Genomic DNA, 14332 nt, shown 5'->3' on the forward strand with positions numbered 1-14332 from the left:
ACAAAACCCAATGTTACAAGTCAAGGATCATAAATGATTAGGATTTCCAAGCCATTTTGAAGTGTTTCATATTCACCCTAAATTGCATATACTGTATGTCACATTATCTAATAACATAACTACGTTTCAAAATATTCCATATGTCTCTTGGAATCATGCTTGCATTGCTCTGAAAACCACAGCTGCAGAGTGTCACAGCATTTTTGAATTTAAAATTTGCAACCTTAAGTAATGAACACTGTTTGCATTTAATTTCCTTATTTCTTAAAAATAATAAAACCAAATTATTGTGAGTTTGTGAATTTGTACATTTCTACTTGATTAACCTGCCTGATTAGATCAGGCAACAATATTAATTTGGCACAACTTCATAAACTGAGAGGCCAGATCAGAAACCCTCAGTATCATATGCAAAACCTCGACAGTCAAAGCCCTGTATTTTTTCCACAGCTGCTACTTGTTTGAATTACCACCTATCACTCAAGGAAAGAGCTAGCTATGGCACAATGGAGTTCTGCAAAATGCTGTCCTGGCGTTTACAGACCATGGCATAAATAAACCATAAAAGATATGTACTATGCATGCACCAGGCCATTTCTGTCATTTAAATAGCTTTAAAAAGTACTTTAGTCAAACTTAACAAGAATCAAGCAACACACAAAGGTTTAAGGAGCAGCAATTTCTGAACTGTGTTAAGAAATGTTGTTACTCTTGGTCATAAGACAGACTAAAGTCTCCATGAATTAAAATAAAACAACCTAAAAATCCCCTAACAGCCCACTCTAAATCACCTTTGGGCTGAGACCAAGTAATTACAGCTTTAAAACAAAAGACCAATTTCTGAGAAAGTTGCAAAAGTAAGTAAGAGTAGAGAGGTCGGCAGGAAAGCTGGAAAACAGGCAAGTTAACTCCTGTGTCTCAAGTAACTTTCTGCATCTCCTATGAAAATCTGCTGCAGCCTGAAAAATGTACACAGTAAAAAATGGATGTTTGGGATGCAGCACAGAGGGCAAAGGACGACACCCCCCCCCCCCCCCCAAACCCTATGATTGTTCAGTAGCAGATAATCATACATACAAAACCCAACTTTCTTCAGCTCAGAAACACCATCTCTCCTCAGGAATGGTTATTTCGCTATTAATTTTCAACTTCTCACTTCAAAATCGTTTCAGTCACAGAACTGCTTCAACTCAGACTCCAAAAATGTGCACTTTGGAAAAACGTTTTCTTCTATATTCACAATTTGAACAAGTCATCTTCCTTTTCGTATTTTTGGAATCAAGCAGAACCCATTCTTGGAAAATATTAATCTGAAACTTTAAAAGCTTTGAGAAGTTTTTTAACAACTGGTTAAACTAGAAACTTCACCTGGAGAAAACAATCCTACTCTAACGCATTCAGCATCTATTTGATGATGGTAGATCAGCCCCTTGGCTGGCACACCCACGCAGGAGGGTAATGGAGGGCTGGTAAGTTCACAGGGAGGCAATGCAGCAACTAAATAATGTAAATAAATAATAAAGAAAAACAACTTGAGCAACATGATCATTCAGCCCAGAAAAGCTTATCTGGAAACAGAGAACTTCCACCAATTATTAGGACAGAGGCAATATATCCTGCGAGGGTTAAACGTGAGCCTTGCTATTTTCTTTCATTTGCTTTTTGAAGAATTCTCCTTTGGGTAAAAATCTCCCTTGCTTGGCCTCAGCCCAGAGGTTTTTAAATTTACTATTTGAAAGTCTAATAAAGTAATTGCAGCCATTTTTTTTTGAGTTATCTAAAAGTGAAATAATTTTCCTGACTCAAAACACGCAGATGTTTTGCTGCTCATGTTGCTTAAATATGACCCAACCATACAAAACAAAACTTTCTAGCTGACTAACTCCTGAAGGCAATCCAAACCTTTTAATGACTTGAAAAACCCCACACAGCTAAACAAAAAGCACTGTAAGCAAAACATTTTTAAGGCCTGGGTTGCATGTAGGCGAAGCGGTAACGTTTGTCAGCGCCGATCACTGGGACAGAGCCTTCCATTGCCACCAGGAATGTACAGCCTTTCTGCTCCAGCTGAACTCCAGCAGCTCTGCAGGAGGAAGGAGCCGCGATCCTGCAGGGCTGCACAACAGCTCACAAAGGAGCCTTTCAGCTCGACAACATAACTTTTTTTGTTGGGTTTCTTTTTTATTTTATTTGTGCATTTTGGGGAGGTGAAGGGGAAGGAACGCAACCTTTTCATTTCTGCCTTGATAAAATGTAGTGAGTAAATTTCTTACCTACGTTTCTGATTCTCTGCAGAACCCTTTACGCAGGGTTTTCCGTGCCTGCATCTCGGCTTTCAGAGCAAAGCAGAAAGGGAGCTTGCCCCTGCGAGGCAGCATGTCTTGAACAAGAGCTGCCTCAACCCTTTGCATTTGCAAACTGCCAGGGGATCAATCGCTCCCTGAAATTCTCCAGCCAATACCGAGCACCACAGGGAAGGCTCAAGAAACTAAGAAACTGCCCCATTTCCAATAAGAAACCACCCGTTCCTGAAGGCAGACAAGAAGAAAAATCATCCTAAAGAACACAGGTCACCTCCAAAATAGCTTCTCTACCATGAAGATCTAGAGAGGAGGCAGGTGCAGTTATAAAAGAAAAAAATCTAGTCAGCTTCTCCCAAAAATGATCACTACACAGAAAAACATGATGTCACCAGTGCAAGAATGTTAATGTGGAACTGAATAGCTCAAAGGATGAGAAGAAATTTAAGTTTTGCGCAGGGCAAAACAAGCAGCTGACGACTAAGGACCAACTGCAAGAGCAGAGAGGGCAACAGACCTCCCACCCATGCTGGCCACGAGCCGTAAGCCCCAGGCTCCCCTGCTACAGCTCCAAACTGGACACTGAGATGTACTAAAAACAGCTTAGAAATAACCTAGTTCAAAGCAAGGACAACTGGAGACCTCCAAACCTCCCATCCCAGGGACAGAAGTTGTGTCACTGAACAGTGACAGTGGGGCTGGGTAGACATGTTTTTTTCAGTTGTTCTGTCCCAAAGGTCCAAACCAGATCAACACAGTTACTATCTGCTTTCCCATGGGCTGAACCTTTTGCATCACCAGCTCTGTCCATCTGCAGGACCAACCCACAGCTTGGCCAATGACCATTAGTGACACAGGAACCACACCAGAAAGCAAAAAGCAGAGCTATTCAAGGGGAAGGGGTGTATCCTTCAGCAAATCACAAAAAGCAGGTATTTCTGCTTGAATGCCCAAAAAGCCCTGGAACAAAGCACATCAAGAGAAGAAAGAGGGGCCTGAGTTTGCTCTTGCTACTGTGACGCTGAGCTGGTGAGTTTGCCTAGGATCAGTCAAACGTTCAGGAAAAGGCAGATGTTACATGACTGATGGATGGCTCAGACCTTGGGGAAACCACAGCTGATGCTCAGAAAATGCATCTGGCAAAGAGGGAATGCCAGGTCCTGCCACTGCAATACAGCTCCTTCCTTGCCCAGCTGAAAAGAAATGACTGAAAGATTCAGGATCTGAGTTTCTGGCAGCTGGCAATTGCACGTAATTGGCCAAAGGAGCTCAATTTTCAGTGCTTTGAGGACAAGCAGACCTAGGAGAGCTGGCTTGCCAGTGCCTTGGGTTTTTGAGACACAGACTGAAGATACGCAGGGAGAACATGCCAAGTGCAGAATCACATCCTCAGTGTACATGTAACCACCAAGTTATCTCATGTTTGTTATGATGGTGCAGTACCAGCCACTTCTTCTATATGAAAACTTAGATATATGTGGCAATAAAAGTATCTTTCACAAAAATGTCTTTCAGTCCTGCAGTCTTATGCTATTTCCAGCACTGTTACTGGTACAGTTCTGTGTACAATTCTCACTGGATAATATCACACAGGGCTTTCCCCCATATAATCCTTTTGTTTCCTAACTATACATTACATGCATATTCAATGGCATGTTATTTCTCTGCAGACAGGTACACTTCCCAACTGCTTTAACTGCTAGCTCGGGTTCTGTTTCTGGGAGAATCACATTTACAGAGTTGCATAGAGTTTTCAGTTTGATTTCTTGTTGAACAGTGTACATGAATAAATATCTCATTTTGGTTTTTATTGTCTTAAGGCAATTCAAAGGCACTTTAAATGTTACTACTATATGCATCAATTTACAGAAACATGAAACAACATTTTCTAAGTTTCACACATATAAATTGTGCTTCTCCACCACTGATGTGAAAATTACTAAGAAATTTCCACATTCAAATTTTTGAAAATTTCCATCTTCTATAGCTATACATTAAAAAGGATTTGGAAGCAAAAGGTAAAGTCATGTTTCCACTGAGTTCGTGACAAAACTATGGATTTAAATTGTACGTGTGTATGTTGATGCATCCAGAACATTTAATATATAGCTTGATTTCATCATCAAAATATAAATAAATGTATAAATACAGATCAATTGGATCACACACTAGGAGGTAACCTCATACTAATATAGCTCCTAAAATTCCAGCTGAATTAAGGATCCCATAATGCTTGGGGAAGAGGAGTAGAATAAAAGCAATCCTTGTCCCAAATCTAAATACTGCAATTATTATTGCAAAATTATTGCAATGCTGTGATGCAATAGTAAAGCATTCTGCATGTCAGCAAGTAACTGCTGCTCACTATTTTAGGGATTTTTTTTCCTAAACTGCAGAGTGAAGCTACTTTGTAGTTACATTTAAAGGACTTTTAGGAATTTTGTTAGTATTTAGAAAGGAATAGCAGCATCTAAAAACAATTCTGCATGTATCTAAGGATACAGAATAAGCTCTGTGATGTTAAATAGCACACAAGAAATATGCAAGCATGCAATTAAAGTATGTATTATGAGACTGTGAAAAGCTCTGAGAAGTTAAGGATGCATATTCACTTTTCAGCTGTGCATTTGCTGACTTCTGAGAGTTTACACGTGTAAAATTTAATATTGCATTAGCCTTCATTATTCCTGGATTTTCAAACTTTTCACTGGGAGTTTCCTTTATGCTCCTTTAGACATTCCAGTCAATTGTTCTATTGAAGATCATGTGCACTGATACTGCCAGTTACAACTGAGGAGCTAAAGCCAATGCTCCTCCAAGTCTGACACACAGACTTCAGTGCTCAACTCAGGTGAAGAAAATAAAACCACTGAAAGGCTCATGAGCTAATTTCAAGTCCCTGTTGTTCTGTTATTTCAGGTATGTATTTCTCCAAATTATATGAACTATGCTAATTGTAGAAAACACCAAGCAAAAAACTTTCACATTTCTGCAATTAAGCAACATTGAATTGGCCAGTCTTATGGAAAATTCAAATAAAGTCACTCCTGACTAAGCACGAGATACTTCATACAAACAATACATTTGGAAAGTGACCTCTGCTGACAGCAAAGGTATGGGGGTGAGTTCAAGTATCGTTTTGATTTTAACATAAAAATACAGCAGTCTAGCGATGCCAATATCTGACTTTATATCCTCCCATCCTGACTTAACAGGGATGGACTAAAATACCCAGCCAGGCAGGAGTGCAGAGCACCTTGGGGAGATGCCTACCCCTGCGGTGGTAACTACTCTTCTGGCATGTGGTATTTGCCAGGAGAAACTTTTTGATTTGCAGCTCTTCCGACACACAGCAATGCCCCAAGAGCCCCATGCAGTAAAGACTGCACCGAATGCAAGGGCTGCTCCTGACCTCCGAAGAAATATTACTGAAGTAGAGAGCCACAAAGCTTTGATAGCCCCAAAGTTTATCCTATGAATGGGCCACCCAAAAGAAACATTATTGATGAACAGAGAAGCAGCAGAGCAATCTTCAAGACCTTCCTGAAATTAGCCCCTGAAGCTGAATGTTACCCCAGGATTCCCAAAGATTTGAGCAGGAGTGAGATACCTCTGTGTGCTCGCACATGGGTCTGGAAACAGTTGTAATACTTGTATTTCTTCCCACATATTCCACACTCGTAAGACCCTGAAAAACAAGACAGAAAAGTATACATCACCATATTAGATCAGGAAAAACAGCCTCACCACATACTTATCCATAAACTGGGGACAAAAGAATGTAGTTTGCAGCAAAGTAATTTTTGGAAGGTTCATGGAGATAAATGCAGGAAATCACTATCCCAGACTCAATTCTTTTTTCAGCCTTATTTAAGATTCCTTGGCATATTACCCTGAACTTACATTTTCAGTATATCTTTTTAACTTTGCTAACATGAAAGGGGCACTCTCAAAATAGCCTGACTTATAACTTTATAATAATGACTAATATTTCCTACGGACAGAAATAACCTTGAATTACTTTTCAGTAAGTTCCTCGTATATGGGAAAAAAAGCTTTTCCACTGAAAAAAGAAGGCAATAAGTTATCTTGAGGCAAGGAGTTTTCAAAATTTCTCAAGAAATGCACAATGTACAAATTTCTCAAGAAACCCACAGAGATTTGGTAAATATCCACCCAGAGGAAACCAAATAGATACAAATAGAACTTTTGACCTTTTTAAGGAAAAGCACATGACCACAGTAGTCTCTATTCTCAATTTGTGTCTCTAATTCCAGAAAACACACATCTGCAAACAGTCATTTGAAATGAAACCAGAGAAACAGAGCTGGGAGAATCATTTGTAATGATGAAATTATGCAATGAATTTAGCCTCTTCTGTTTATTGGACAGGCAGACAGAAATTTCCTTAGATTTTTTATTTAAGTTGATTCAACCTTCTTTTCCCCCACTCCAACTTGGTGAACAGGCTATAAATTCACCTTTCATGCTCTCACTTTGCAAAATGTATTGCATTTCTTAGCTGTCCATCAGCAGCCAAGTAACTGTGATCCTACCTGTACTCTTCAGTAGGGCGAGAACAGCACTTATTGGAAGAGAAAGTGGGAGAAAGAAGGGCTGAACATTATTTTGTGTGAATGTAGCATTTCATTTCTATGGATGCTTCCTCACGCAAGCTTGAAACAATCTTTTCCTGACCATGCAAAACAGTAAAACTCAGACACGAGCCACAAACAAGAACAAATATTCACACACACATCCAAATAAATATTCCCCAGTATCATTTTACAGTACTTACCCAGCGCTACTCAAAGCGAGCTCTTTCCAGGAACAAAACCAACTGTGTTTTTTGAACATGCTATACCCATGTTCTTTTTTTCCCCTTCCCATGCCCTACTGCTTACAGCTTGGGAAGAAAACAACCTTCCTTCCGGTTCGTAACAGCACTGAATTCCCGGTCTGTCATTGTTAGCATCACTTGGGACTGTCTTTTGAGCTCAGGAGGCTACTTTGTCATTGATGCTGAAAGAGGTAATTCGCTACAGTCCAACACACAAGACTACACATCTGAAAAAATACTCTAAAATACTGATACTATAGTCAGTTGACTATGTCTGATCTGCTCCATAGCCTTTTAATTATCATAGCTAGTTGTATTTTATACATAGATATACATATATGGGACAGCATATAACATCCATGGTCAGTCCACACAGGCTTTTCTAAGTGAAATCCGGGATATCAGCAAGTCAGCAGCATCTGCCAGCCCTCGTTTTCCACGCTCAAGAACGACTTATATTCATCACCAACCTCCAAAATTGTTTCCTGAAAGCCATTCCAGCTGGAGCCCCAAAGCAGCACTGCCAGAAAACAAGTGAACTCACCATCACCAACCAGTAACCCTGTGCAACAGTTAAGGCTCAGCTGTACCAACAGGAAAATGCGACTGACACCCACCCATACCTCAAAACAGTGCCACGTACACACAGAGCACTGGGAAAACAAATAAAAACCAGTGAAGGACTGCAGGTTGAATTTTTTTCCCCATTTTTCTTATATTTCCCCCTTCCTCTGGAGATGGTCTATGGCACAAATGCATTTAGTTGTGCAGAAGTTCTTCAAGAAGAGTATAACCTGTACAAGTAAGTGTGTAGTGCCTTCCCTCTCCCAACACGAAACCAAACCAGTGCTGCAGTGCTCAGGCCAGGGGCTGTGCCTGGAAAGCACAGGCAGGAGCCGAAGGCAGGAGAGAGACCAGTGCCTCCCACGGCCAGTGCTTTTGTGTGGATGTCCTGAAGCATCCAGGTCTCAAGTACAATCTGGGAAGGCTGGAGTCATCTTCTTCGAGGGGGGTACCTCTACCCACTTCCTACATGCGGACAGTAGAGCACTGCCCCAGGAGGACAGAGAGTTTGTGGAGGGTGTAAGGGAGGTGTGTTACAGATCTTAAGTCCTGCAGGCACTGAGAGACAACTCAACAGCCACAACTGTGTACTGAGAACACCATGATTTGAGTGGCAAAGGCAAAGATCCTCATATTAGAAAAAGGAGGGATGACTTACCACAATAAATATATTATTAGAGTGGAGAAAAGGTGAAGTGGAAAAAGAAAAGACTATGTGTTAAGGCCTTACAAAGAAAATGCCCGTGTTGCCTTGGACACTACCACCATGGTCATGGTTTATCTCAGACTTTGTCCACACCAGGATGTGTCATGCAGGCTAAAGCTGTTTGTAGTAGGAGGGGAGATGGGGAAGGTTATTGGTTAGTTGGTGCATTCAGTTTTGCCAGGCTTTTACTGAGCCTTGCAGCTGGAATTTGGGCCACACACAGGCTGCATCCAGAGCCTTCCCTTGCTCCCTGATCCCTGGTTAGACTTTCACACCCTTCCATCACATACCGGATGTGTATCTCAATGCATGGTCAAAAATCCAGGTCCCTGAATATCGATTTCGTGTATGTCCAACAGGAGAGCCACGTTCCACTGCTTTTCCATCTAAATTGTGCAAAAAGAAATCAGAAAAAAGCCCTTAAAGTGGATGCATTTCCAAAGAATAATGATGGCTGAAGCCTATTAAAAATTTCCAAGACTCGTGTGTCCCTGTGGCTCGTTAACACGATGTCAGGGGTCACACAGAGTTTCTTAAGGCTTCTGCAGCACTATTTTACTTGGTCTAACTAGAAAGAATCCAAAGTGCTCTTGAATTGCATATGCTGAACAGCTGAGCAACTGAGACATCAGCATCACGGCATGAATCAAGCATGTGCATGTAAGATTGATAGCCTCAAAGCAGAAGGATTCACTCTTCACTTTGACTCGGAAACATTTCTGATTTAATACACTACTTGAAAAATCTTCTCCAAAATGTTTCTCGTAAACCACGGACCAGATTGAGAGCTTACATAGTCTTGTGTAAAACTTCTCCCGATCAACTTGCAGATAAACTCAGTCCTCCAAAACACAAGTACTGACCTGATGGTATTCCCAACATTAAAAAATGATCCACATCAGCTGAACAGTCTCTCCCCCTTTCTCCTGATTTACAACTCGAGTGCCATTTTCTTTTCCTCTCCTTTCTAGATAGCTTCATGGTGGACTTCTCTGCCTTTCCACCCTGACACCCCTGCCCTGAGAAATGTTCATGTGTTGGAGCTCTTCAAATGACCCTGGCCCAAGGCCAGCACATGAAGCTAGCAAGAAAAAAGAAGAAAAGAACAGGAAATACCACATCTCTGAGCTGTGCAGGGCAAGAAACGCACCACCTATGAGGCAGGGAGACCTGAGGTACCATGGCAGGGTACAGATTGGTGGATGTGGAGGAGTGCAGGATCCACAGCAGCAGGATCAGCCTGCTGCTGAGCGGACAAAGGGATACAGCCAACCTCTCTGTTGGCTTTCTTTGCTTGGGATGCCTGAAGAGGGACCCCACTGGGCTTACAAGACTTCTGTGGAAAAGCAGATGAAAGGGAAATGGTCCAAACCCGCAAATATCAGCATCGTCTCTTCAGCTGGGGGACTGCAGCCACTGCCACCATTCATCCCGCTTCGCTGCATCCACTTTCATCCATTGCGGGATTTGGGCTGCTCCAAAGGGATGGCAACAGAGTCTGGAGTAGTGCAAAGTGCAGGAAGAGACATGTGAACGTGTAACCAAACAGGAGGAAGCATACACAAGGCCTAATTTGATGGAAACACTACAAGCGAATAGCAGCAACTGAGCTGGGAATCCCTGTTACAAATCGTTCCAAATAACAATATAAATATAGCACGCTGCTGCAGGAGATGTCTGACTCAAAAAAAGAGACATAAATCTTCTAATGCAGACTGCAGGCAACTCCCGAAGCTGAGCCCCGCAGGAAAGCTGTCTGTCACCTGAAGCCACGTGTGTCCTGAAGCCTTCAGCACTGTGGCCCTGACTCAGACAACACACCCCCCATTTAACTGACCGTCCCCAGCACACCACGAAAGGAGACAGTCTGGGGGTCGGCATTTCCATGCGAAGAAGTGGGATTTGTTTACTTCTGATTCACCACTTCATCTTGCATCATCAATTACTTTAAAAAAATAACCGTTTTTGACACCTCCAACCTCAGCTTCCCTGATGAAGGTGAGTAACATCCTACCAAAGCCTTGCCTTTCTGCACAGCTGAAGTGATTTAGATATAGGGCTACAAGCTCACATCACGAGAAAAGCTTCAGGGAGAAAAAATCCTGGAAGTGCTGGTGAGCAGCAGCAGAGAGCACGAAGCCTTTGCTTCAGAGGTAGGAGGCACCGGCGTCTTCAGCTGTTCGCAATCTTGGGCTGTTCCAGAGCCCCAGCCGAAATTGCCAGCGAAGCAGCAGGCACGGGACGTTTCTTGTGCGAGTTACAGAGATGTCTGCAGCAATGGAAATAGTACCTGTCTGTGGTTTCTGTGGGGGGACAGAGGGGACCAGAAGAATTGACTGGGAGCCAGTTCAAGAAACCACAAGGAACTGATATCTGGGCACCACGGTCGGTCCACACAGAGCACAGCATTTGGTGGCCAAACAGAAAAGTTATTCAGAGCCACCTCCCCAACAAACGAGAGTTATGTGAATGGCAGATGAATAGGGGCACTTACAGGGCTCTTTTCACAAAGGAATCGGCCGCCAACTGCCAATCGCCTGAGGAGCAAGTTGCCTTTAAAGAAACCCAGCACAAAGCTATAAAATAACAAATATGATGCACATTTCATTTGAAAAGGCCCTTCCAGATAGAAGTTCTTCACTTTACTTTCTATGGCTTTCAACCATAACTTGTTAATTAGTAAATAACTCCTTGTCCCTCTCCCCATGATGCCTACAATAGTGTCCCCCCTCACCTCAGCCTGTCCCCAGAGCTCTCTGTAGGTACGACATGATGGTGTACATCCAAGTTAGCCAACAGCAAAAGCCCATTCCCCAATTTGCACAATATAGTCAACTCAGGGGATATCATCTGCAGAACAGCTGCTGCTGCCCAGACAGAAGCCATGGGGAGAGGAGGGTCCTACATGGCAGACACCCAATCTGCAGATGCTTTCATCTAGGGCTGGTGATCACGGCTGAAGGAGAAGCTCCTATTGCCTCCAATCAGCAGCAGCCTCTCCACCCATCCCTCCTGGGGTGCCAGGGTCACCTCCACATTTCAGGGTTGCCCATGCAGTGATCAAACTCTCCAGAGCTGTGGGGACACAAAAGCTCTGAATACTCACAGAGTATGTCCTCAAAATTGTAAAATCTTTAAGTTGGAACCAGTTATGGACTTCTTAGGCTTTCCCTAGATGTTCTGACCCTGCATGAACAGCAGTGACCTCCCACCCTGCCATTCTTGGTGGCCATCCTACTGGGGAAGGGAGGACAGGCAGGACAACGATGCTCCCAATACAGTCACCAGCTGATGACACCCTCCAGGGTTTCTTCACAGCAGTGTGGACAATGATCAAGCAAAACCCAGGAGAAAATCTAACATCAATACCTCATTTCTCTCCCCCTGCAAGACAAACCAACCCTGACAGCAACACTGGGCATATCAAATTAGCTTTCTCCTGAATCCCTCAAAGGAAACATGATCCAACTGGTCTTTCTTCTTTTTATCAGCAACTTCCTTTGGCTCTCAGAATCACTGGTGGGACCAGCTCCATGTCAGAGCCAACAGAGGAGTCCCTTTAGCAAGAGTGGTGCCTCTCCAGGATCCCACAGAAAGCCCTTTCCCTGGAGCAGGAGGAGAGGACAGTCTGAAGTTCACAGAAAAAAAGAAAAAGCTGCTTCTCATCACAGCTTGAGATGGGGTAGGGATAGGAAGTACTGTTTTGGAAATGGCACACCACAGCCAGCCAAAAGTCAAAATTATTCCCACAACATTACTAGCAATCAGAAAAACAAGCAGCAACCTGTAAAACCTGTTTTTGAGCTAAATCTATTTACAGAAAGCAGCAACTTTCCTCAAAGCAACTTTCCTCAAAACATTTCAATGGTTTCTCAGGCTTTCCTCCTGATTGCCTCCTCATCTATGCCCAATATACCTACCACCAGCCCCGGGTTCACCACAAATTTTGCATTTGACTGATGGGCAAGTCATTTAACATGTCAAAAGAAGATAATACGCTTTTTCTTACAGTTACCCTGATCTTGGTTGAGTCTTCAGGGGTGACCAGATGCAAATAGATAGCAAAAGTTAAAGAAGGTAAATAATCCTGAGCCAGGACCCTGAGACTGATGTGCACCTTCGCTCTGGTCCCTCCAGCAGAGCCATGCTTCCAGGAACAGCCCTCCAGAGCTTTGTTCCTCTCCGCACACCAGGGACTCAAGGAACTGACTGATGGGGTGCGTTATCCCATAGCTTACCGAGTGTCTGTTGGTTGCGGACCCCACCTATGACCACGCAGATCTCTGCGGGCACATCTCCTGGCCCGTCTTTTATGTTCTTCTTGGAATCTTTGGTGTCATCCTGCCAGATCACCTCTTCGATATAGTCATCTGGTACCTCTGTTTTCACTTTCACCTCAGTCATCATTCCAGCCTCTTCACTGGGTGAGGACTGAGATGTCACCGAATCGGAGCCCTCCACTTTTGGGCTGTGCGGGCTCCTCTTCAAACACTCCCTGAATGGGGGGAAAAGAGGAGAAAACATGAATCCTCATTGTCAAGCACTCATTTTCTCATCACTAGGACCTAATTAAAGGTACTTTAATTTAATGCAGTTTATTTAAAATAAGTATGGCTAGGTATGTGTATCTGTCATATACGATAAATAATTAAAATTTAACCAGACAAAATTAATAAACCCATTTGCTGTAATGAAAATAACCTTAATAATCCCAAACAATAGTAGCAGTTGTAAACAGACTGTACCACTAAACAAGCACACAGAATTTCACCTTGGTCCTAGCAGGCCAGGAGCACAACTCGAGCAGTCCTGACATCAAGTATTATGACAAAACTAGCCCATACATGCAGAGGAAACACCACATCCTCCTGACATTTTTAATTTGGAGCCATTTCTGCCCCTGTGTACTTCTCCATGGGTTCACCTACTGCCACATCTTCTCTTTTAACCCTGCAAAGCAACCTACCTTTCATCCTATGGTATTTGTATGGCCTTATTTAACATATATGGTGATGATCAAAGGGAAGCATATGTAGTGTAATGATATTTAGGGAGACTTACGTTATGGACAGATGCAAGTATCAAAGATGACAGAGAAAGCATGATGGATGGGGAAAGGCAGAGGGAAGAAAGGAGGGGTCCAGTGTATTTAGAAACAGGTGAAGGAAAGAGTATGTGTTTTCATCTTGGAAAGAGAAAGCTGGAAATTCATGGGAGAAAACAATCTAAATAAATACATATTCAAAACCCCTTAAGAAAAGGAAGGAAACTGGACCCCCCCAAAGCTGTAAAACAACATCAACAAGTGATATGGTGGCAAAAGGCAGAGGGATTTTGAGCATGACAGATGAGGACCAGGTAATAATCCAGAGTATAGAGCCTTTTCCAAAGGTACCATCCCACCACTCATTATGGGCTCCCTGCTTTTAAGACCAGTTATTAATAAATTCCAACACACAATGCAAAGATAAAATAATTGCTGGTTCAGTCTGTGCACAAATCAGAAGAACTAAATATATAACAATAGCTTAGACTACCCAGAAACAGAGATTTTTTTAAAGACTGTGACATATTTAGAATCATGTAAACACTGGGAACAGACAAAGGTGTTTGAAAACGTTTTAAGCAGAAGTAATAGACATAATTAAGTGAAAAATAGGCTGAACTTGTGGATGAGAGTTATTAGACCATGCAATAACGAAACAGAAGGAAATCCCACTGCTTGGAACATCACAAAGTCAGAACAAAGTATGAATTAAAATGTTAGAAAACTAACACCTGCAATAGTTTCTGATACTGGTTATGGAGCTGGTAGAGAAATCAAAATGCTGCAACTGAAGGCAAAAGAGCCCAGCGGGTAATCCTGGGAGGACAGAGACGAGAGGAGCAGATGAACGAAGAGAACAATCTGCAATAATTACT

At 42.6% G+C, this 14332-nt stretch overlaps 1 protein-coding gene across 2 annotated transcripts in view; it reads right to left on the minus strand.

Annotated features, from left to right (window-relative positions):
- ZNF618 (zinc finger protein 618) overlaps positions 1-14332 on the minus strand; it is a 164467-nt gene that overhangs the window by 65719 nt on the left and 84416 nt on the right. For both annotated transcript variants that reach the window (XM_049833303.1, XM_049833302.1), the window contains exons 3-5: positions 12649-12905; positions 8701-8796; positions 5911-5988 (exon numbers count right to left, since the gene is read on the minus strand). In XM_049833303.1, the coding sequence (XP_049689260.1) occupies positions 5911-5988; positions 8701-8796; positions 12649-12905 (431 nt within the window). The remainder of the gene's footprint in view (positions 1-5910; positions 5989-8700; positions 8797-12648; positions 12906-14332) is intronic.

Source organism: Accipiter gentilis, chromosome 29 (genome assembly GCF_929443795.1).
Source record: "Accipiter gentilis chromosome 29, bAccGen1.1, whole genome shotgun sequence".
Classification (NCBI taxonomy): Eukaryota; Metazoa; Chordata; class Aves; order Accipitriformes; family Accipitridae; genus Astur; species Astur gentilis.